Raw genomic sequence first — 23,196 nt, forward strand, 5'->3', positions numbered from 1 at the left:
TTGTTGGTCACATGACAGCAATGCTGCAATATTTATTTTCCTTAATTTACAAAAACATTGTTTTAAATGAACTATATGCATGCAAAGCATTACACTTCTAACATACTTTATTGATCGCACTTTTGACACCAGTCCTGATTTTTCATGACAACATGACATGTTGTCTTTGATTCCCAGCCATTGCTTCTTGCAGATGTATTTTGACTTCTACATAAACCTATGGTGCCTGCAACTTTTTTACAAGTGCTTCCATGCCTAGTTTAATGTAAATAAGTTTCATTGAAAGGAGAGTGTATAGTATTAGGATAACAGAATCATACTCTGTTATAACTAAAGCCCTGTGTAGCATAATCACTAAAAACAAACTTAAAACAAATTATAAATCTGTTAAAGGTAAACAAAACAGCCACTTCAACCCATGTCAGTCCAATAATTTTCTTAGTGAGACATTGCTTTCAGAAGTAAAACAATCCAGTAGATCAACATTGTCTTTTATGACCAATAGACTCAACTAACTTGTTACAACTTCTGCAAGCGTATATAATTGCTACAATACAAACATACAATTTCATTTTATTGATATAACCACTACCAATGTTTTCATCGGTTTAGTTATAACGTTAGTAAAATAATTTAATTCCCACTCCCTTTATTTATTCTCCAAGTTTGACTATTGTTACAATTTGCATTTTGAACCAGATTATGACTGCAAAGTTAATTTCAAGCAGAGGTGAAAATATATGTATTTTTATTTAAGATGTAAAACCATGCGGTAAGAATCAACTAACGCAAAAGATGTCACAATCTACTGCTTCTGTGTGTGACATCACCATTAAGTGTGAGCAGTATTAAAAATCTGAAACTTATGAAGGAACACAAAGCTTATGAAATCTAATAGTGTAACATTCCAGTTTGTGGCATAAATATTGACATTTTTAATGATGATTTGAAGTTTAACACTTTCTTCTCTTCTCTGGCTGGTGAAGGCTACACAACTCATTTGACCAGTAATGTGCCTTTTTACAAGTGCATCATGGACTCAAACTCATCGATCCTTTGCTTCGTGTTTCCTTTGCGGATCTTACGGTAAGAGACGGTGTTGTACTTGGAGTTGCTGTGGCGGCTCGTGGATGATTTCTGGCTGCCCCCAGGGGACATCTCTCCAGAGGACTGGACACTGCACCTTGGGCTGGCTCCCTGTGAGCTCTGAGAGCCCTCTGAGCTGCTCTCCTGCTGCACACCTTCAGTCACCTCTTCCTCCTCCCCCTCCTCATCCTCCTCCAGCTCATCCTGGCTCTCACTCATGAGCTCCTCGCTGGGCCCCTCTGCTGGGGCCTTTTCATCCCCATTCACCTGACCTTCCTCCTTCTCAAGCACGGGTACTGAGGCAGCCAGCGGCGTCACTTCCTGTGCCATCTGCGGCACTGATATCACTTCGTCTCTCCCTAATGCAGGAGTGACCAGGCAGCAGTGTTAGCTTGCAGCAGCAATCAGCCTTCAGTTCTCAATACAAGTCACCATTTAATTTATTTAAAGAAGCTTCACTGTTATAATTTAATATCTAAACATCAAGGGATTATTTACAGTCCTTTGCTTGCTCCATTTTGTAGTAAAAGCAGCATAGCCTCTATCTGAACTGGACAATATTTACCAGAGGAGCAGTAACAAGTCTGTGGAATTTTAATTTGGTTTTCTGATGGCTTGAATCCCAGGCAATTTGAAGAACAACATTACTGTTGTTTCACTCAATAATTGGGTTATCTACAGTAAGGTGCCACAGAAATGTGCTATACTGTAAAGCTGATTATGCAGAATATTACTATTTTCTACTAATTTCTTTATTAATATTACAAATGAAAATATTATAACATTATGTTTATAGGATATGGCATCACAGAGGAGTGAAAGCATAAACAACAATACACTGAAGTGGTTGTTGGCTATATGCCATCCTATACCAATTATTTTCTTGCTAATTAAAATACAGTATATACTGGAAGGTTAAAGGATTTTTGTATTCTTAGATGTTAAGTAAGTCAATAATATAACGAAAATGTGGAGCAAGCGCAGTTCTCAGTTATACTGGTAACTATGAATTTCCAGGACAAATTTAACTTAGTTGCGTAAAGATACAAATGAACATGAGTCATATCCAGGCTATTGCGATATCAAGCCTCATTTGTCACATCTAACAGCTGTGTGCAAGTCCTGATCAAATGCCCTGTTGTTGTAGAAAGCAATCACCATGAAAGGACGTAGCAAATTACTATCCTTTTATTCCCCACTTACTTTTTAGTTACATATTCCCCCACTTACTTTTCAGTCATTTTATTCCTCAGTTAAAGATGCAATGAAAGGCATCTCCTTACCTTTTTTTCTGTCCAACTCCAGTCCAGACGAACCTGCTGAGCTTTTTATTTCAGTTCCTCCTGGATTTTGGGCAGTGGGTAGGCAAGAACCCTCTTGGGGTTCAGTTTGAGGTTCTGATTCCATCAGATTCAGGGGAGTGCCCTTGTCCTCAGACTGCACAGCTCTGCTCTGGTCGGAAAGGGGGTCGGCGCTGCCATAGCTGGCACCAAGCGGATCTTCAGACTCCAAGGGGCTGGGGTTTCTGGCAGGCTTTGTGACAGCCTCACTGGTGTCTGCATTATTAGGCCCTAGCACCAGCGAGGCCATTAGAGGGCAGGAAATGAGATCAGCCCCTCTCATGCCCTCTTTGCAGATGCCTGGCAATGCAGTTTCCCTATTGTAAAAAACTGAATCATTGTCGTCATCTTCCTCCAGAACGTCAGTGGTGGCATCCACCACATCCACTAGGGCCTGGGTGTCTCTTTCCCCGCCAATGACCTCCACAGCTCCAGTCAATGATGCACTTCCTACCAGGTCCAGCAGGGTTGCATCAGTCCTCTCAGCCATATTTGTGGCAGTTGTGGGCTGTGATTCCCTGCTTCTCAGTCTTGCTTTTTCTCTCCTTTGTCTACATACAGAAGTACGTGTTTTTTGACGTCCTCGCTTGAGTCTGCTCCCCACCCATTTCAAGTCCTGAAATGGTGGGCTGAACAAACAAACAAGTCAATAGGTCCCTAGCCTGCCAAAGCTCAATGCCATTCCAGTTCTCCAATCAAAACCATTTAATTGGTCACAATTATCCCATTGGATTACAAGGGAAGGGACATCTTGCATTTTGATAAATGAACAGTGTGAGACTGGCAGTCCTCTGTGCTGGTTCGCGATGTAATGCTTTAAGCACATTGGCTTGCTGAAGAACGGAGGTATTGTGTTGGGTCAATAAATAGCCTTTTGTCTGCTGGCCTCAACAAAAGAACTGTTTGTCCTAATTCTTTAATCCTTCTTAAGCGACCACCTTTCCTCTGAGACATTATGTGGCCAGATTAACATTCTCTTGCAAGTTTACTTCTGTTTGTGCATAGCTCCATAAACCAGAATGCTCAAACTGAAATCCATCACAGATATACACACTGAGTCATCCATATGGATGATTTAATAATGCATGTTGACTGCAGAAAGATTGACTTTTAAATAAGAGAATTCCCTTTGAGATTTCCTACTGTGCACCAGAGCTGGAACCAAACATTTACTCTTAATATGAGGCAACAGTTGAGGAGTTCAAATTCATATGTAGAGTAATTTAATTCTAGAATAATATAAGGTTATAGGAGGAGACAGCCAATATGCACAAACCCACACAAATTTAGCATTGCATTTTGGGAGAAATAAGACTTAAGTTGAAAATAAAAGGTCGATTGAAGGGCTGCTGAGAGGGTCATCCTGTTAAGACACTGTTAATAGTGTATGAAAGGACCCCACAATCTGGTATTGATTCTGGACTGCACCAGTGATGCCTGTCGCCAACAGTACCACAGGGCAACACACAATTGGCTCTACTGTCACCCAGGAATGGGAGGGTTGCAGTTAGTCAACTGAGCACCAAGAAGTCTACCTAAGCAGCACACAAAGTGTCCTCCTCTGACTCATGTCTCAGTAAGCCAGCAAACTGTGGTGTACTAAGAAGCAGCAGCTCACATCATGTTTCAGAGGAGAGCACACACTGCGCTCCACTAGATCGATAACAGAGGTTATGGCAATGTTCACTGAAAAATATTTATTGGCATTCCAGATTGGGGAGAAATGGGATAAATGCTTTACAAAAGTTTTTTTGTTTAGCAAATTTCATGTAACATACATCACAGTTCACCCAAAAAACACAATTATCACTGGAATCAAGTAACACAGGTGCAAGGCACACTGTTGAATGCTATTATGGTATCTTCCATCGCTTTATCTGGCAAAACTGGTCTCATTTTACAAAACTTGACTCATTGATAGAGGGCTACTTCAAACGGTTGCTCTTCTTGGTAGTGCTACAGAAATTTTGGTCTCCAGCATTTTGAATTGGCTGCCATTTTGGATTTTGTTTGTTCATATGCTACTTTCCCCACTTTCATCTGGTTGATTCACATGACACTTGGTACACTGATAGAGTACCTCCCAACCACAACTAACTAAATATGGTGCCTATTTGTCATATGGTGGCACTATAGTAGTCTTTCATTTTCAAGAATTCTAAATTCAGAAGTCCTGCTTCGTTTGTCCTAGGGAACTCAAAATACCCCCCCTTCTCACATTAGTCAGATTTACATGAAACTTGACAAACAACATCTACAGACAAATTCCTCCAAATGTTGCATAATCAAAGTTGCAACAAAAGAATTTGTGGTGGCAGTAAAACATGGAATGTTTTTCTCTCATAAAACATGACGCCAACCCATAATAATTGGACAAATCAAGAGACACAATGGCACTATAGAACTAATAATATGAACAAATAAATATATTTTTTAAATCACTGTTATTTTATATATTCCAAACATACCACAGTCACTAATTGTCATATGAGAAAAATGTATGTGGTGCATTACTGAAATTATGATTTGTCCTATATAATCCAGTCTGAATTTCCAAATACCTCTGCCAACACTGTGCAATTACCAAATATACCTATTCCACATGCCGGTTATTCACCAGAAGTTAATCATTTCTTCTATGGAGATGCATGCATGCAAGTGGCTGGAAATGAGCTCTCCAGCACCTTCTGCTGATAGGCACAAAAAATTCCATGGTGATGTAAATCCATTCAAAAGTTGTATTTTTGTGAGTAGTTGCACCTGCTGCCACAGCCCACTTTGAGCAATTAGTGTGAAAAGGTAATCAGTTCTTTACACCTTGACCAACTATTCCACAAAGTGTTGTGGTATTAGGTGAATCCCTTTGGAGGTTACATGCCATTTCATGAGAAATCATTACCACCACCACCACACCCCGCTTTAACCAATTGGTGTGAAAAGTAAAGCAGTTCTTTCTTGCCCCTTGATCAGCAAGTTTTGTGGTGTCATGTGAATCTATTTGGAAGTTATATGCCTTAGAGCAGGCGTCCAAATCTTATCCAGAAAGGGCCAGAGTGGGTGTTGGCTTTTGTTTCAACAAAGCAGTAACACACCTGATTCTACTAATCAATCACGAGAGTCTTTGCTAGTCACCTTGATTAGTAGAATCAGAATCATGTTTCTTGGTTCAGCCTAGAAAATACTTTGATCCGGGAAAAATGTATGGATTGTATGTAATATATTGATATGTTTGAACAAACAAAGGTAGAGCACAAGATTACATGTTACCTATACCAGAGATTTCAAGGTACAACCTGCTGAAAACACTCCAAGACTACCTAGCAAGGAAAAAACAACCACACTTCTTAATAACATGACTCTCAAAATTGAAAATGAACATCCTACCAAAAATCAACTACTTATTTTAACATAACACCATTCACTCAAACAGTGGTTCTGCAAATTAGAAAACTTGTCAAGGTTTAGAAGCACCTGGCTTCTTCCTCTATTTTATTTCCATTCTGCGGTATGTATGGTACTAGATGGTACAATGCACTTTATGGTTAGGCACAGAATATCCTCAGAATTCTAGTCTGGCTATAAGAGATACCTAAGATAAACATTGGATCGTGTGGCCCCCCCCAGCGGTTGTGGCCCTAAACAACCGCATAGACCGTTTATGCCACGGGCCGGCCCTGAACTCAGACATAACCCTATGCTTTAAATGAATAACAAATCACTCATATTCTATCTGGAAATATTATGAATTACACAATTGTAAAACCTCTTTAAGGATGGCCAGTTTGTGACATTTGACCAGTTACAAGAACAATTTAACCTTAAAACTATAATACCAAAGTGGATCAATATGTCCCAATTTTAATCAACCATCATTATTCATGGAACTACAGCTCCTCGGTAGGAAGAAATTACTTTCCCAGATATACACGCTTTTTTCTACCACAAATGAACATATCACCATGCCAACAAATAAAGGATAACCTATCTCAACTTGAACACTATCATCCAGATCTACTAAATGTTTGTGCCAGTGCACATTGAATTGTCAGTGTAAAAACATTGTTTTCTGATCTAAGACTGTGCAAAGGAGCTTTGCGACTGAAAAACTGTGTGTTCTACGTGCAGATTTTTTGCAAATTGTCCTACTTATATATGCATTTTTGGGTGTCCATAAAATGAAGCACAAAATAATGGGAAGGGATTATGGAAGTTGGAGGCAGAGGTTACTTACAGTATCAAGAGGCAATACATCTGTTGATTGTGCATGGATTTTTCCACCCCAGAAAAGCATAACTGCTTTGCACACAGTATGGCTACAGTAGTAGTTTGCTAGATGCATAGCCAGAAACATCATCAAAAAGAGAGAGCATTTGGATTTTGAGTGTCTCTTTTTCAATTATTTAGAGGATAAAATAAGACAAAAATATTGGCTATCAAATCATGCTATACTTCATCTCCTTAATAATATCAAGTTTGCCTTGGAGCCTTTTATGGGAAGAAGCCACACTATACCAGCTCTCCCGAAACTTCTGTCCACCCTTCACTTTTTGAGTTAGGGCAGTTTTTAGCACACGGTGGCTGCTGGTTGCAGTCATTTCCCAGTCACGCCTTGTCACTTTGCGTGTTCACCATGATGACAGTGCTTATATGCAGGAAGCATCAGCACATCTACTTTCCGAGTACCCCTGAGGAGATGCAAAGGGCCAAATCAGATTCATAACATCAGGTTATGAATCTACGCCACAGCAGGTTTCCCCAATGGCAATCTGATGGCACACATGTAAATTTGATTTCACCATCCTAGGAGGAAATGTTTTCCAAAACAGAAATCATACTTTCTCATTGAATATCCCGGTGGCATGTAATGCAAAGTGTCACATAACTGATGTCATCACCAAGTACCCAGGGTCCGCACACGACAGCTTTATTTTTTGGAACGCAGCAATTTTCAGGTAGATGAAGAATGTTTGGTGTGAGGGTGGCTGGTTGTTGAGTAAGTTAAACCAATATGTGTACAATTTTCTGTGCAATTTGGCCCACCACTGTGCCATGTTTATATTTCAACATTTGATGAAGCATATCCCTTGCATCCCTTTATCCTGACACCTATTCTAAACTCCACCACAGCAACTGAGACAAGGTATGAGGTCCACATTATTATCAGGAACACAGAGGAGGGCCACTTTGGCCAGCTGAAGTCTTGGTTCCGCTGCCTGGGCAAGCCAGGTTGAGATGTCTCGACACCACCGGGGAATGTTTGTAGGGTTGTGGTCATCCACTGCATCCTGCATAACACTGCTGTGAGCGATGGTATGCCTGAAGGTGATGATGGACACCATGATGATGGACGTGATGAGGTCTCCATTAGCCTGAAGAAAAACAGCAGTAGGCAGGTGAAGTGGAACTGCAGCGGTGCAGCAATGGCAGATGGATACAAGGTGATGTCACACACTTCTTTTCCTCTAGATTTTGTTTTCACGCACCTTGTAAGCATGTTATTAGAAAATGAAGAATGTTTTGATATCATCCACGGACAGTTGTGTTAACTGTGTTTTGTTATTAAAAGCAGTGCTATATCTGTACTTATGATTGTTCTGATTTGTTTCATTGTAATTTTTATCGAGGGTTTTCCCAAATGTAGCTTACCTGATGTTGAAAGTTGTGCAATAATGCAATAATGTTGGTTGCTTTCAATGGCCCAAACTCTCGCTGAAGATGCGCATTGATATGAAACACAGTAAGATGAACTGGTATGTCATAACATAACATTTAACATGGCTGGAATGCAGTATTGGCCAATCAGCATCCAGGACCAGAAATATCCATTTTATAATTTAAGTATTGCTATCCATGGGACAGCAACAGAATGATAGTGACTTGAAATACATCCCCCATAATACAGCCAATTGTCCAGTACATTTTATAATAGCAAATGTGACAATATCGTCACACTGTACAGCTAATTGGGTGCACCTGGTGGCCAAGTACCCAGAACTACCCATGACCCGCCACTGGAAAAAACTACACTTGATTAGGCTGGTCAGATTTTAAGAACTGTTATGATCAAACTCTTGATGCATTTTCTAGCTTGTATGTCTTTATGCTGTGACGGTAGACTCTGAGGCTGCAACTTGAATGGCTTTCCGTCCCCCACACACTTCAGCATTGCCCGTGTTTTTGCATGGAAAGAACGCAACCCAACCCAAGAAACCCTAGCAAAGGAAGCAAGCCAGCCAGTGGCTGGCTAGCTAGCATTTCTAGCTTGATTTAATTCAATTCAGTAATGCTAGAGCATCAGATAATTCACACATATTATAAAGAGAGCGGCACTCTATTCATGGTAAGATGGGCTTTGGTTCACCTTCTGAGATCATATCACTTCTTCCTAATCACAACACCATCACACTATCCAACTGCATTTACTTTATTTGTGATGTCTTCCCATAGCACCGCTTTATTCACCGGTAAGACACGTTGATAAGACACTCCATAGCAAAGTAATCTTTCAAGTTGTCTCTGCAACCAACACCTCAATTTCGAAATTTCTCAATCTCACCTCAATTTGCCAAGATTCCTCTGTGTTTTTTGTGGCGTAATGCAGGTTTATCATTCAAAGTGTGTGATTTTGCCTCTTATATTTCCTCAGTGGCAATTCAAATGAAAGATTTGTGCCTGGGTTCATTTTCGTGTCATGCCATAGTAGATACCTCACATAGGTGGGACCAGAATTTACATCAGATGTTAACAAAACACAAAATGAAGTAATTCCCCCATTAAATGCTCCCTCAGAAGCTCACCCATCCCACCTTCGCCCACCCATACATGGGAACTCACAAGCATTTAATTAAAGAAAATACATACATATACAGAGCATATGTATAAATGTGTACATTTTATGTAAGGAATAAACCACGATGGGCTGCCCCGTTATTGGAAAATAATGTACAATGGGGGAGGTGATGCGGCCGAGGCGAAGCCGAGGTCAATTAACCACCCCCGAAGTACGTTATTTTTCATTAACGGGACAGCCCATCATAGTTTATTCCTTACATAAAATGTGTGTTACCCACAATGACTATATACGGTTACTTTCATATTGATTTTTATGGACTTAATGAGCTGAAACTGACATTTTCTTCTGTGGCTCTTTGGGCATATGGTTTTACCGTTTTCAAGCAATACTCGTTGATTGTTCTATTTGGACCGTTGTCATGCAAAACTCTGGTTGGTAGTTCAATGAAAACAATGATTATATCAGTTTAAAATAGTTCCTTTTCACTTTATGCCATACAATTAGCACCAATTTTTGTCATTTTTGTCATTACATAATTTAAGAAAATCACATGGAACCATAACTCAATCAAATTAATCTCCATAGCTCTGTCTTGCTTTTTAAAATGGTGTAGTCACGCAGTGCAGTGAGGCTGGTCGGTCACTGCCAGAGACACCGGGAGCTCCCAGCCAGCAAACTGGTGCTGTGGGAGCCAACACACGGGCATCCATCATGAGGGCGTCCCACAACAACGTACGTGGAAGTACTAAAGGAAGATGCAGGGGCGGAAAATACTGGCGAGCTAGCCAGATGCATGAAGGATCGAGATGACTGGAAACGCCGCTGGAGGGCTCGTCTGAGGACGACATAGATAGATCACATACATAGTGTCTTTCTACGACCCTCTGACACCGGGTTTGAATGTCAGCTAAATTTATGTTCGCCGTCACTTGTCACCTAGCTAATATTAAAATTCAGCTGGGTTTTAGGTCAAAATGGTCTCACGGCATGCTTGTTATCCCGGCTAGCTTACTAGCTAATTATTGATTTATATTCAAAACAGCAGTTACTATTAAATCAATAATTCACAAAGATATGGAAGAAAATGCGTCCTGTAGCCATGAATTAAATATGGAATGCCTATTCTACTATCCAAATAAGGGACAATTCCGTATTTTGTGGGATGCTTGGCAACCCTAAGTGAAGCTAGCTACAGTAACTAGAACCGTAATTCAACATTGCCATCAATTTTGAAATTGGACATTGAGAAGGGGAGGGGATGTAACAATAATTCAAAATTGAAAGAATGACATTGTTGCTTAACCGCCTTAGATTGCTGGATTTTGTAGCACATTGATTTTAGAACTGTTAAAAGGCAGAGGTGTCCGTTTACTGAGAATGAATGCACACCTTTGGACCAATCAGAATTGAGTATTCAGCCAAGCCGTTGTATGAAGCCAAAAGTATTGAGTATAAATCCAAGGAAGTTATACTTATCTTATACAATACATTGTTAGACCACACTTAGAGTATTGTGTGCATTTCTGGGGACCGTACTATATGAAAGATATAGAAGCTCTGGAAGAAGTTCAAAGAAGAGCAACCAAATTGATTCCTGGTATGAAAGATAAAGCCCCAATAATGAACCCTCTTTCAAAATCACTCAGATCTTTTCCACTTGCCATATGTCCTTTATTCTGGACCTCAGCATTCCAATGACACCATCTTTACGCCACCTTGTGGACCTCTCAACCATTGACATTAATCCATTCCGAAAGAACTAACAACAGCTAATAAAGTAATCCTATTGAATTGGAAAGACAGAACCAAACTATCGATTGAACACTGGCTCAATTTATTGACAGTCCATTCAAACAAGGAAAAGCTCACAGCTCCTTAGCGCAATACATAGCTTCTATTTATTTGCATTGTAAGGGAGAGCTGAACCCTCACCACCCCCACTATTACCACCTAGGCTTGAGCCCTCCACACAACTACACGCACAATATAAGCCATAGAAATATAGGTAAAGGCTACATCCCTGCCCATACAGGGGAGCGTATCTATGTTCCCAGGATCCTATGTTCCCAGGGTCCTAAGCTCCCAAGGTCCTATGTTCCCAGGGTCGTATGTTCCCAGGGTCCTGTGTTCCCCAGTTCAATATTCTGTTAACACACATTAACCCTCCTATTGTGTTCAGGTCAAATTTGACCCGTTTCAAGTTTAAATATTTCAGAAATATTATCCTGTTTTTTTTTTTATTGGAACAAGGCTTCAAAACAGCTATATAAACACAACAAAACCCCATTATGTGCTATATAGAGCTGGGGAACATAGGACCCTGGGAACATAGGACCTTGGGAACATAGGACCCTGGGAACATAGGACCCTGGGATAGCACATATGTAGAGCTGGGGAACATAGGACCCTTTGTCATGTTCCCATTATGTGCCATATAAATCTGGGGAATATAGGACCCTGGGAAATAGGAATGACCCGAAATCAGGCACATACACAAAGAAGCAATATAAAAGTAATAATTACCCAATCAGCCCCAAGCCCCCATTCTGCCTTTTTTTTGGTTGGTTGTATGTTTGTTGTTTAATCTACTGTTTATCTACTGTTTTTTATTATTTCCTTATTGTGTTATTGTTTACCATCATTATTTGTTGAATTAGTCATTGTATGTTGTTCATGCTTCTCAATATATCTATTTTCTGTATTTCTATTTAATATGTTTGTATGTGATCACAAGAAAAATGTTCAATAAAAATGGATTTGAAAATATTGTGGCAAGTGGCAGCAACTAAACAGCCAAATAAGGGAATAGCGAGATCGAACTTGCTTTGATAGCCAACTGGCCCGGTTTTATAGCCTTCCAAAATGGCTCACAACTAACCCGAGGTTGAGAACGCCGTGCTATCCCTCTAGTGCAAATTCTCTCAGCCTGAGCCAAAAACCTGAACTAGTCCGTCCCCCAAAACCTTCCCGCCTGCAATCCTTCCTTACACAAAAATGACCCACCCGCATACTACTAGCCATTTACCCCTGCAGCAGCATCTCCCTCATAACTCCCCCAGTAACACAATACCAATTCACCCCCCCCCCCCACAGTCCCAGAGTCCATAACCCCAGTCACAGCGTTACACTGCCCCCCCCCCGCCCCCCCCCCCACGACTCCTCGACGGCTCCATGTCGAAATCCTGAAAACGCTGTGGCCTCCTGTGTGTTCTGAGAGGCTGTGGCACCCCTATGGGATGGATGACTGCGCCCATTGGTGTGACCACCTCTCCCACTCCAGGTTGACAGGGCGACCCGGCATCTGGTACCAGGGACTGGAACGCAGGGCTGACTGCCCTTCTTGGGGACCCCCAGTGTTGGAAGGGCATGCCTGGTGAGGGGGGTCATCCGGAGGAGGGCTGAGCTGCACCCCGGTAAGGTGCCAACCAATCGCGGTGCAACACCACAGTGCGTCCTCATGGAGCAAGCCTCACTCTGTAGACAACTTCACCAAGTCACCCCAGGACCGCACAGGGTCCCACCCAGGCACTCTGCAGCTTAGGGGACCTCCCCTTTGTCCTTTTGGGTCCGTACACCCACACCAGGTCGCCAGCCTTGAAGTGTGTCCCCTTGGTGTGCTGGTTGTATGCTCTTTTCTGTCGTGCCCCTGCTGACTCTGATTGCTCCCTGGCGAAGGTGTGTGCTGCTTCTAACCGCACTCTCAGCTGATCGGCGTACTCAGGACCTGCAGGCACGGACGGTGTGTCCGGAGGTTGGCCAAATGCGAGGGAAGGCAGCGTCCTGAGCTCCCAGCCAAACATTAACAGGGCAGGCGTACAGCCTGTGGTCTCTTGTGTGGCCGTCCTATAGGCTAACAGGATGAGGGGAGGCTTCAGGTCCCAATCCTTCTGGTCCTTACTGACTACCACTGCCAGCTGCGCCCCAACAGTCCTGTTAAACCGCTCCACTAGGTCGTCACTCTGTGGTCTTAGTGGAGTGGTACGCGTCTTGAAGATCGACAATTGCTTGCACATTTCTGCAAACAGCTGATTCAAAATTGCGTCCCTGGTCGGAGTGCAACTCTGCTGGGACCCTGAATCTGCTAAACATCCCCTCGATAAGCACCTCGCACACCGTCGCTGCCTCCTGGTCGGGTACGGCATAGGTCTCCGGCCATTTAGATAAAATAGCCCATAGCGACTATTACGAAGTGGTTGCCCCGCGGCGTGCAGGGGAATGGCCCCTAAATGTCAACAGCGATCCGTTCCATTGGAGCCCCAACACGATACTGCTGGAGTGGAGCCCTGCTTTGGCCAGCCGGACCTTTGCGGGCCGTGCATGGGTCACATTGCCGACAGAATACCTCTACGTCAAGCTGGCAGGTGGCCCAGTAGAAAGACTGGCGGACCCGGTGCAATGTTTTATTAACCTCAAAATGTCCCACTCTCAGCTGGCCGTGACTGGACTCCAACACATCCGTCTGCCGGCTCTTGGGGATCACCACCTGCCACCGGTCCCTTCCCGTGGCTGGCTCCTTCCATCTTCTCCACAGCACTCCATCTCGGAGGCTCAGGCCATCGCACTGTGCCCATAAGCCCTTCACTACTGGACCCTCCGCAGCCACCTCAGCCCATTCAGGTTTCCTTCCCCCTTCCAGCCAGTGGAGAATCTTCTGCAGCTCGGGGTCCCTAGCCCAATCGGTCGAGTCATCTAACCGGAGCACCATGCATTTCTCTCCCCATGGCTTCGCAGCTTCCATCTCCTGTGCCTCAGCACGGCTACACTGGCTATATTCGGGCCTACATGGCCGCCTCAACAGCCCATTCGCATTGGTGTGACTTCCCCCCTTCCGATGGGCAATACTAAAGTTAAATTCCTGTAGCTGCTCGATCCACCTAGCCACCTGCCCTTGGGGTTCGCGGAACGACAGCAGCCACTTCAGGGAGGCATGGTCCATGCGGATCTCGAACTTCGGGCCACACAACTAGTACCTGAAATGGTTGACGGCCTCCACCACAGCGAGTAACTCCCGACGAGTAACGCAATAATTACGTTCAGATTTCGAGAGGGCCCTGCTGTAATAGGCGATAACCCATTCCCCATTGGGAGTAACCTGAGCCAGAACCGCGCCCAGGCCCTCACTGCTGGTATCAGTGTCCAAAACCAGCTCTCCTGCTACATCAGGTGCTGTCAGGACGGGGGCTTGACAGAGCACCTGCCAGTAGCCGCTCTTAAGGTCGAGGGTGGAGAACCATGAAGACCCCCTAACTTTGTCTAGGGCCTCGTCGATTTGGGGCAAGGGGTACGCGTCCTTCACCGTGACGTTGTTCAGGGAAGCATGTCAACACAGAACCTCAGCGACGAGTCCTTTTTAGGCACCATTACAGCTGGGGACAACCAGGGGCTGTCTGATGGTTCTATGACCCCTGCTGCCTGCATTCCTGCCAAGCACTGCCGCATCGCTGCCTGTCTCTTTACCGGTATCCGGCGGGGGCGCTAGCGGATGGTGCGGGCCATCCCGGTGTCGATGTGATGTTCCAGTAGGTGTGTGCAGCCAAGGTCTCTGCTGCTGGTCTGTCAGCCCTTTGCTATTCTGCTCCATAATCTTCTAAATCGTCTCCTCCACTGTTGGGCTCACTCCTACTATCACGTTGTTGACCACATGCTCACTGGCATCAGGGACCCGCTGCCTCTTGAGAGCTTGGTGCAGTTTCGGTTGGAGGCCGGCGACCGGCTGAAGTGGTGGGGAGTTCAGCTGCACCACGGTCGAAGGCACATCCACATCCTCCAGGGTCGTCCTCCAACGCTGTGGAGCTCCTGGCTGCTGGTCACCTGGGGGGGGGGGGGAGACAGCACGGGGGCAGGAATGGTGGGAGTGGGGGTCAGTGTTGTGTCTGGCGAATCTACTGCCCCGCCCTGATTGTTGCCAGGGGAGGTCTCAAGCAACCGCAAGCTGTAGCTCAGGGGGCAGGGGGGTTCGCCCATCAATGACACTATGCCTCAGCCCAAGTCTAACTCCAGGAGCCCCAGGAGACATGGCTCTGGGATATCTGCAACCCAAATATCATGGTTTATGTTGTTTGCACCTACCCTAATGTTGACTAGACAACCCCCCAGCACCGGAGCTCGTTCACCAGTAACAATAATCAGGTGGAGTTTGGTGGGGGATAAGGGCTGGTTATCCTTCAGGAGCCCGGGCTGAATGAGCGTGATGGTAGAACCAGTATCTACTAAGGCCTGCACTGCATTACCCTCAATTTCCACAGGAAGACGGCAACCCTGCGCCAGCTGGAAGGGGATCAGTGAACAAACTTCCCTCAAACAGTTATTCGCAACATATAGGAGTGGGGGAGATCCTGGGACTGGGGTGGCGACACTCCCCTCTACGTCGCTCCTGGCTCGTTTCCTGGGAGGGACTGGGTTGTGTGGGAGGCGGGGTTAAGGGCAGCAGGGCAGCGGTACTGGATGTGTCCCTTCTTACCACAGTTCCAACAGGTCTGCATCTGGGGCTCATGCTGGGCCCCATTCAGGGAGGTCTGGGGTGTGCGGGGCGTTCCCTGTGCTGCATCTCCCTCATAACTCCCCCAGTAACACAATACCAATTCACTCCCCCCCAGCCACAGTCCCAGAGTCCATAAGCCCAGTCACAGCATTACAATATGTTTGTAAAGCAATTAATTCATTGGCTATTATTGAATGAACTGTTACTGTGAATAATTAGTATGAACCTGAACTAGAACATATGAAAATCTAACACGTTGGTCCAAAATTTCCCATTGGTGTTCAACTGGGTTGAGATCTGGTGTTTGCAAAGGCCATAGCATATGATTCACATCATTATCACAGCCCTCTGAGGCCCAGTACACCATGTCGACAACAGACACGAATTACTCACAGTAGAAAAAAAGGAAAGGGCCCTCCTCTGGGGAAATAATTGTTCTTAATACCATTATTAGGACCGATGCCCCTAAACAAACACAGAACCACACTTACTCCTGCTACACAATGAAAATCGATTGCAGACAATGAGAGATCACTCATGAGCAAAAGACAGAAGCAGCCAGAAGTTACCTAGAACATTTTTCAACGTGTAGTAGTTTTCTTGAGGAACAATAATTTATTTTGTCATTTAATTATTTATACACCGATCAGCCACAACATTAAAATCACCTACCTAATATTGTGTAGGTCCCCCTCGTGCCGCCAAAACAACTCTGACCTGTCGAGGCATGGTATATTTGGATTTCTGTATATATTTGTATCTACTGTATATTTGTATCTGATATTTTGTATCTACTGTAAATTTGTATCTGATTGTATTACTTTGTTGTCTTTGATGCTGCAACAGTGCAAATTCCCCCTGGGGGTCAATAAAGTACACTACTACTACTACTACTTATTATTGGTCATTATTGGTTTTTATTACATAAAAAATTTGAAATGGATTACATTATTGGGAATATTACACTATTGGTAGTTTATTACATTATTAGTTGCTACAGGGCTATAAAAAGCTAAGATATTGTTAGAGGGTGAATTATTTCCACATGATTTTAAAAACTCTCGACGGGTCAGAGCTGTTTTGGTGGCACGAGGGGGACCTACACAATATTAGGCAGGTGGTTTTAATGTTGTGGCTGATCGGTGTATGAATAACTATTTTCAGCAATACTCAAAAATAATACTTTAGCATATGCATGTTTCATTCATAATGAATGATTAAATTGATAAACTCTATATGCAACACTGCAGAGGCTGGTTCAGTTTTCTTCATACATGGTCACTGACCCTTCAGGGAACTAAAATGGTCACTCCGTCGAGGAGTTGTAGCAAAAACCTATACACTATACTTGCTTTGGCCCAGAAAATGGTGAAAGAGAAAATGCTGAACCTTTTTCACTTACCACATCCTGTTTTCAACATTTCTCATGTGGTTCTGTTTAAAACTGCTACTTTTACTGTGAGTGTTCCATTAGTCACTAATGCCAATTCTACTTCACTTTCTCTCGCTTGCCAAATTATCACATATCCCTGAGTGCAGGAGATAAAGCGGAAGAGTAACATGTTCTCTACGCTTCAAATGCACCTGGTGTCCTCTGCACAATTTTCACACTCCTTGCAACAAAAGAAAAACACTAAAGCAAGAAAAGACAAGTAATTAATTTTATTGGATTTCCCTTGAGGCAATTCTTAAAATTAAAGGCTTATGATGTTTTTTTTTTGTTTTGTTTTTTTTTTTTAATAATTTAAATTTACATTCTAGGTTGAACTCACATCCAAGAAAAAGAAGAGTAGGATCCGCAGAGGTTTATAAAGATTTCAACACAAGCCTTGAAGGGCCCCTGCAGTCAAATCACATCATTCAGCCTTTCTGACAAAATGAATGAAACACTCACTTTACAAAGTGCCCCCACAACATAACAATACTCAATATCTAACTGCAGCAATTTGTCAAAAAAGCCAATACAATGTGAGAGAAGTAATGTTGTTATTCCCTTAGGATACATTCAGTGGAGAACAGAATTATTTTCAGAAAGTTTTAAATAACAATTACATGAGAAACAACTTTAATTTTTGAATTTATGAGTACACTAGAATTGTGATGCTTTGACCGAGCATAGTTTACCCAGATTCTGAGCGTTAATGTTGGCTAATAGTGAATGCCACTTAATTGTAACAAAAATAAGACAAATAAAATTAATAATGTTTCCGTCCCTCTTGGCCTTTTACCCTGTGTTTTTTTTTTTTGTGAGGTAAATATTTAAACACAATCTACATTATACATATCATTTTTGAAGCCTCAGTAATGCTTGCGTGATGAATCATGTCATGGAGGGATCGTGTGGCCATGGGTCAGTGGCTCTCTTCTTTCTTCAGCGAGCAGTTGTTTCCAAGGATTAATTTCATAATCCGTTTCCTGACACTTGTTTGTCGAGACTTCCAGGGTAGTGTCTCAAAAGGTGAGGAGGCCCTATTGACATCCCTGGAGGGGGAGGGTGAGAGAGATGGGGACCCAGTGCTGCCAGCTAGGCTTACACTGCACGTATGGCCACGTGGGTAAAGGAGGCCCCTAGGGGTAAAGTCACTGGAGGAGAAGCAATCTTCGCCAGTGGCAGATGTATGACTGGAGTTAGAAGGACTCAGGTCCTCAGAAATGTAGGGCAGGGGGGCACCCTCCTCACTCTCCACTGCCATAATGCTCCCACAGCTGCCGTCACTGGAGCAACGCTCACTCATGGGCAAGCTGAAAGAAACGGACATGTCCAAACTGGGGAAAGGCAGGGCGTCGTTGAGGTTTCCTGGAGAAACAGGAAAGAGTTGTTATGTCAATTATAACCAAATAATAACAGACGGCAACATTTTCTAACTAAATTCGATAAAATAAGTTTCTTATTCTTTAATGCATGTGAATGTTTATATGTTTCAAAATGTTCATAATTTTCAGATCATCTTCTTTTGAAGAGACATACAAAATTCTATGATGGCCTAACCAACTTTTGTGTCCACTTCAGAATAGACACAGTGAAAATGATAAAAGCGATGCTATGGTTTTAAAAATAAAAAACCCCACTCACCCCGGATAAGGCGTTGTTCCTGTAAGGTCACTGCTCGCAGTTCCACCCATTTTTCTCGCAGACTTTTCTGTGCGGGAAATATTGTGTTATCTTACCATCTGGCCAACTTTGCATGACCAGCGCTGTTTTCATCTGAATCATTAGCTGTTTCTCAGAAACAGTCACACATTGTCAAAAGTGCATTGCTAAGGTTAAGTAGGTTGACCATTTGAATCTTGAGGCTACTGTATGTGACGAGCATCACAGGTAATTCCTGACCATGTTTAAATCACCCTGTGGGGAACCTGTTGACATCAGCATCTTCAGTATCATCATTCATCATTTAAGTCAATTATCATTTATCAGTGTCACAACCAATAGTTTAAGTCCGATAAAAGTACATATTTTACATTAACTATCATAAAATGTGCAAAATGGAGTTTGTGGATTTAGTTCTTTAAGCAGCAAAACAAATTGAGCAAACCCAATTGCCTAATTGTTTGCTCGAATAAATGTTCAGAGTTCAGGATTGGCAGAATTAAGATGTAACGGTTTAAATAGGATATTATTCAGCCTGTGGAGGAAGATGGACAGTGACTCAACTGTCCTGTTATCTTCAAAATCTCATTGATTATCTGCAAAATCCTCACTCATCTTGAAACAGGATGTCCTCTTTCCCTTAAATGGTTCATCTGCTACAAAGGTCCAAGGTCAAAGACCAAGATGAGCTACCGAATGCAGTATTTTACAAATTTGTTAACTTTATCAGTAATCGATGTGTGGACATAGCAGCATACCCTTCACTTGGTCAAAGCTACAATAACAGTTCGCCATTTGAACCTGCAAAACTGATTATAACAAAAGAAGAGAGAAAACAGAGGATAGGGAAAAGCAAACAAGAAGATTGTGGTGAGAGAGAAACAAAAAAAACCCTGAAATATACCTTCAGCATCCTTAGTTTGTTCTCTAGCTGAATTATTTTCACCATGGTTCCATTGATTGTCTCCATCCTAGAACGAAGAGGCAGCATGTTGACACAGTTCTGGATTAAGAAAGGGATTTTCTAGTTTAATCAGCAATGCTAATCACTGATGACACACCATACCACTGCTACACTCTGCCACTACACTACACAATGCTATGCATGTCCCTATCAATGCACGTGTGGTGTTTTTGCAGATTACATCATGCTACATTTGTGTACTCCATTAGTGCATTTCAAACTCATAAAGCATGACTTCTGTCAGTATGTATTCCCATAAAGTAACATATTATGGGAAAAATACCCATTGTAGAACAAAAAGTGTCTAAATATATTAGGAATTGATTGTTGAATTTATCCCAGGTTCTCTCCAGACACTAAAGACCCTAATAGACCTGTGTTTGTACAGGAAGAATCACATAATCGTTGTGTAATACTGCAACTACCCAAAGTGATATACCTATGACTCATGAAAGCCAATGATTGTGTTGGATAGTTAAAATGCCTACAGTATTGCATCATTTTTCAACAGAGTAACATATGCCTGTGCACAATTTTGGTTGTATTAAGATAATAATCAATAGCTACCATTGGATAGTTAGCTCTGAACACAGTGGAGTAGCTAGAGCTATCTACTGCAGGTCTATAGTAGGGTATGCAATAAAATGTGTAATGTCTACTGCAGTTCAGGTATAAAGTAGGAAACACCAATAGTAATTATTGCAGTTACATTTTTACGGACAGACCACATTAACTAATTGTAATACTTATGGTCAAGGGGCTGTGTCAAACAGTATGGTAATGCTGCACCAAATGTTGCCTTTGTTTAAAACTTTGTCCAACATGGAGGCACTATCTTTGTGAATTTACTATTAAATTATTTTGTTTCACCAGAGATTTAGCCCCATTAGTACTTTTCATTTTAAATATATAGTGGTTGAGCTTTTACTTTAAGTGCATAATAAGAGATATACCATATTAGAAATGTATAGATTAATCATCTGTTGACTGGTGTTAATTATTTTCATGGTGTTATTATTATCTCAGTATGTCATACTTTCTCATTTCAAAAAAGCATCCAAATGACATCCAAATAAAAGCTGCTTCATCAATTTGTGCATTTGGGATCAAAACAATCTTAGTCTTACGCTAATAAGTTGGTGGAGTTCTGAATCAGTTCCAGAATGTGCTGGTGCGCAGAGCCCTCTGTGGAGGAGCCATTGACAGTAACAATGATGTCACCTGGTATGGAAGAAAGCTTGGTTAGCTTTTAGCCACACAGCAAGAGAAGAGAGTGAGGAGCTATGTGCATGCACGACGACTGAAGGAGAGACAATGGAGCCCAGACTGATGAGGATGAGGAAGATGTAGTGCCTACCGATGGCCAGGCCTGCATTCTCAGCAGGGCTGTGTTCCTGTACATTACACACAAATGTGCACATCTCCACTGCACTGCCGTTCTTCTGCAGAAGGCCATATGTCTGCCAAGAAAAAATCTGTTCAAATAATGTACTCAGGTACAGAACTACCACGAATAGAAAGCAATTACATTTCTTTCAGCATACAGTGCAGCAGAAACAGAATTGTACATGTTAATTATTATGTGGGTGTAGTTTCGGGTCAGGAAGTTCATCTGGTTTTGCAGTTGAACTCTCAATTTGCTGTTGCTGTACTCTGGAAAAGTTCTCATGGTCCAGATAATGGATACAATTAAACAGGATGTAGTTTTAAAAAACTGCACTGTGAGTATGCTGATGGACTTCAAAATATAATTGTAGGAAGTGCTATCAGGTGTGCTTAGATATAATGAAAGAATCTCACTTGAATTTCAAATCCGAATGTTTCATTATCCTGTTTCTCCAACAGAACCAATGTCCTGGGAAACAAAGCACCATACATGTCAGGTTCATGAATACAGTATTGAAATGACTGTGAAAATCCTTACCAGGCTCAATCTAACAGTGACTTTCCACTGCATATTAATGTCCACATGTTATGCATTCCAAATACATAATATTTAATTTTTTATTTTTTATTTACTTCATTCATTCATTCATTTATTAATTCATTCTTATGGCAAATGATCATACCCAGACGGAATAATATGATCTAATTCATCATAGCAGATGCAAGAACTACAGCCTTACTAAAAACTTCCCAGTTCAATGGAATATAACTATTTAAATCACTTTAGTGGTATTTCACAAGCAAAGGACAGGTAACAGTGATTCTATCCTACATATGGTGGGAATTAAAAAATAAACCAATCATTTTGTTTACCTTTCAGGATCAGTATAATCCACCAGGGAATTTGATAAGGAACATGTGCCCTGAAAAGGAATCTACACATTTAATTATCAAAGGATAACAAACTGGTCTTTGTGTTGTAACAGTAAACATTGTAAGTCAAGGTTTGCATGAGAATGCAGTTAATGTAAGTTAATTTATTAAAATGAAATATTTAGTTGATATCTGAGATAAAACAGTTTTTCTAAGGTTCTCACAAGCTCATAGCCCATGTGACTGACAAACTCAAACAAAAAAAGGATATTGAAATTATGAATGCCAAAAATGAAATCCCCCTCAATGGCATTCATACTCGATTCATGGTTCATGGTTCATACTGAAAATGAATGGCGAATTAAAAACATTTTATGATTTAAAAATATTCAGCAAACCCAGAAGACATGTTCATTCACCTGTTTTTGTCCTCTTGGCAAAGTTCCAAGTGTTGAAACTGCATTCTGAAGGTGTTTGTCTTTGCTATCCCTGTTGAGCGAGCATCTCTGCCACGGACGGCTCTTTTTCCTTTGGGAACCTTGCAGAATGTCATTTCTGAAGAATCCCTTTAAACTCATTGCTGAAATCATAACAGCCAAGAGTCCTTACTGCGTCAGGGTGTAGCGCTGCATGACTTGTGAGATCTAGCTCAGCGCCAATTCATGTGCTAAATGTGTCAAAAAGGAAATCCAAACCATGTGACTGCTGTGAACCTAATTTACAGATGACAGACTGTCAGTTAGATTCTCTGCCCCCCCCCCCCCCCCCCCCATCTTTGCTGTGAACTTTCCATCTGATTTGGAAAGATTAGAAATATGCTGATGTTTCTCAAGTTTTTTTTTTTTTTTAACAACAGTCAGTCATATTCCTTGTGCAGCCCCTGCGGTCTGGTTTGTGGTCTGACAGAAAGCAGAAACAAGTCAAAGATACATTTATGTGTACAGACACATTGTCAGCACCTGCCAAGTACAAAACTGCTACATGAAAGTCAACATATATATTGTACATACAGTACAATATATTTCAAAATATTAATAATATACTGTAAGATTACCAGACAAAAATTGATTCCGCCATGCACATCTTGATTGTGTTAGTAATTATTTTTAATAGCATTAGTTTCAATTTTTTAAAATAATTGATTCCAATCCTGAGAACAAATTTTGGGATTTCTTTCATTAA

The 23,196-nt window shown here is 42.0% G+C and overlaps 2 protein-coding genes across 3 annotated transcripts; both read right to left on the minus strand.

The window, feature by feature from the left end:
* Positions 1-3,122, minus strand: LOC135250742 (ermin-like). Its single transcript, XM_064327359.1, has 2 exons — positions 2,370-3,122; positions 1-1,445 (listed from the first exon to the last, which is right to left on the minus strand). The coding sequence occupies exons 1-2, from the start codon at positions 2,914-2,916 to the stop codon at positions 1,021-1,023; spliced, it is 972 nt and encodes a 323-aa protein (XP_064183429.1). The 5' UTR covers positions 2,917-3,122; the 3' UTR covers positions 1-1,020.
* Positions 3,123-17,347: 14,225 nt separating this feature from the next.
* Positions 17,348-22,707, minus strand: LOC135250743 (cytohesin-interacting protein-like). 2 transcript variants are annotated; one of them, XM_064327360.1, is made up of 8 exons: positions 22,434-22,707; positions 22,015-22,076; positions 21,556-21,610; positions 21,113-21,215; positions 20,883-20,976; positions 19,696-19,762; positions 18,774-18,840; positions 17,348-18,497 (listed from the first exon to the last, which is right to left on the minus strand). In XM_064327360.1, exons 1-8 carry the CDS (start codon positions 22,602-22,604, stop codon positions 18,052-18,054), a joined length of 1,065 nt encoding a protein of 354 aa, XP_064183430.1. In that variant the 5' UTR covers positions 22,605-22,707; the 3' UTR covers positions 17,348-18,051. The 2 variants fall into 2 exon arrangements, with proteins under 2 accessions (XP_064183430.1, XP_064183431.1); XM_064327361.1 differs by having other exon boundaries at positions 22,015-22,064; positions 22,434-22,706.
* Between the last annotated feature and the right edge of the window lie 489 nt (positions 22,708-23,196).

The sequence above is a fragment of the Anguilla rostrata genome, chromosome 3 (genome assembly GCF_018555375.3).
Source record: "Anguilla rostrata isolate EN2019 chromosome 3, ASM1855537v3, whole genome shotgun sequence".
In the NCBI taxonomy this organism is placed as follows: Eukaryota; Metazoa; Chordata; class Actinopteri; order Anguilliformes; family Anguillidae; genus Anguilla; species Anguilla rostrata.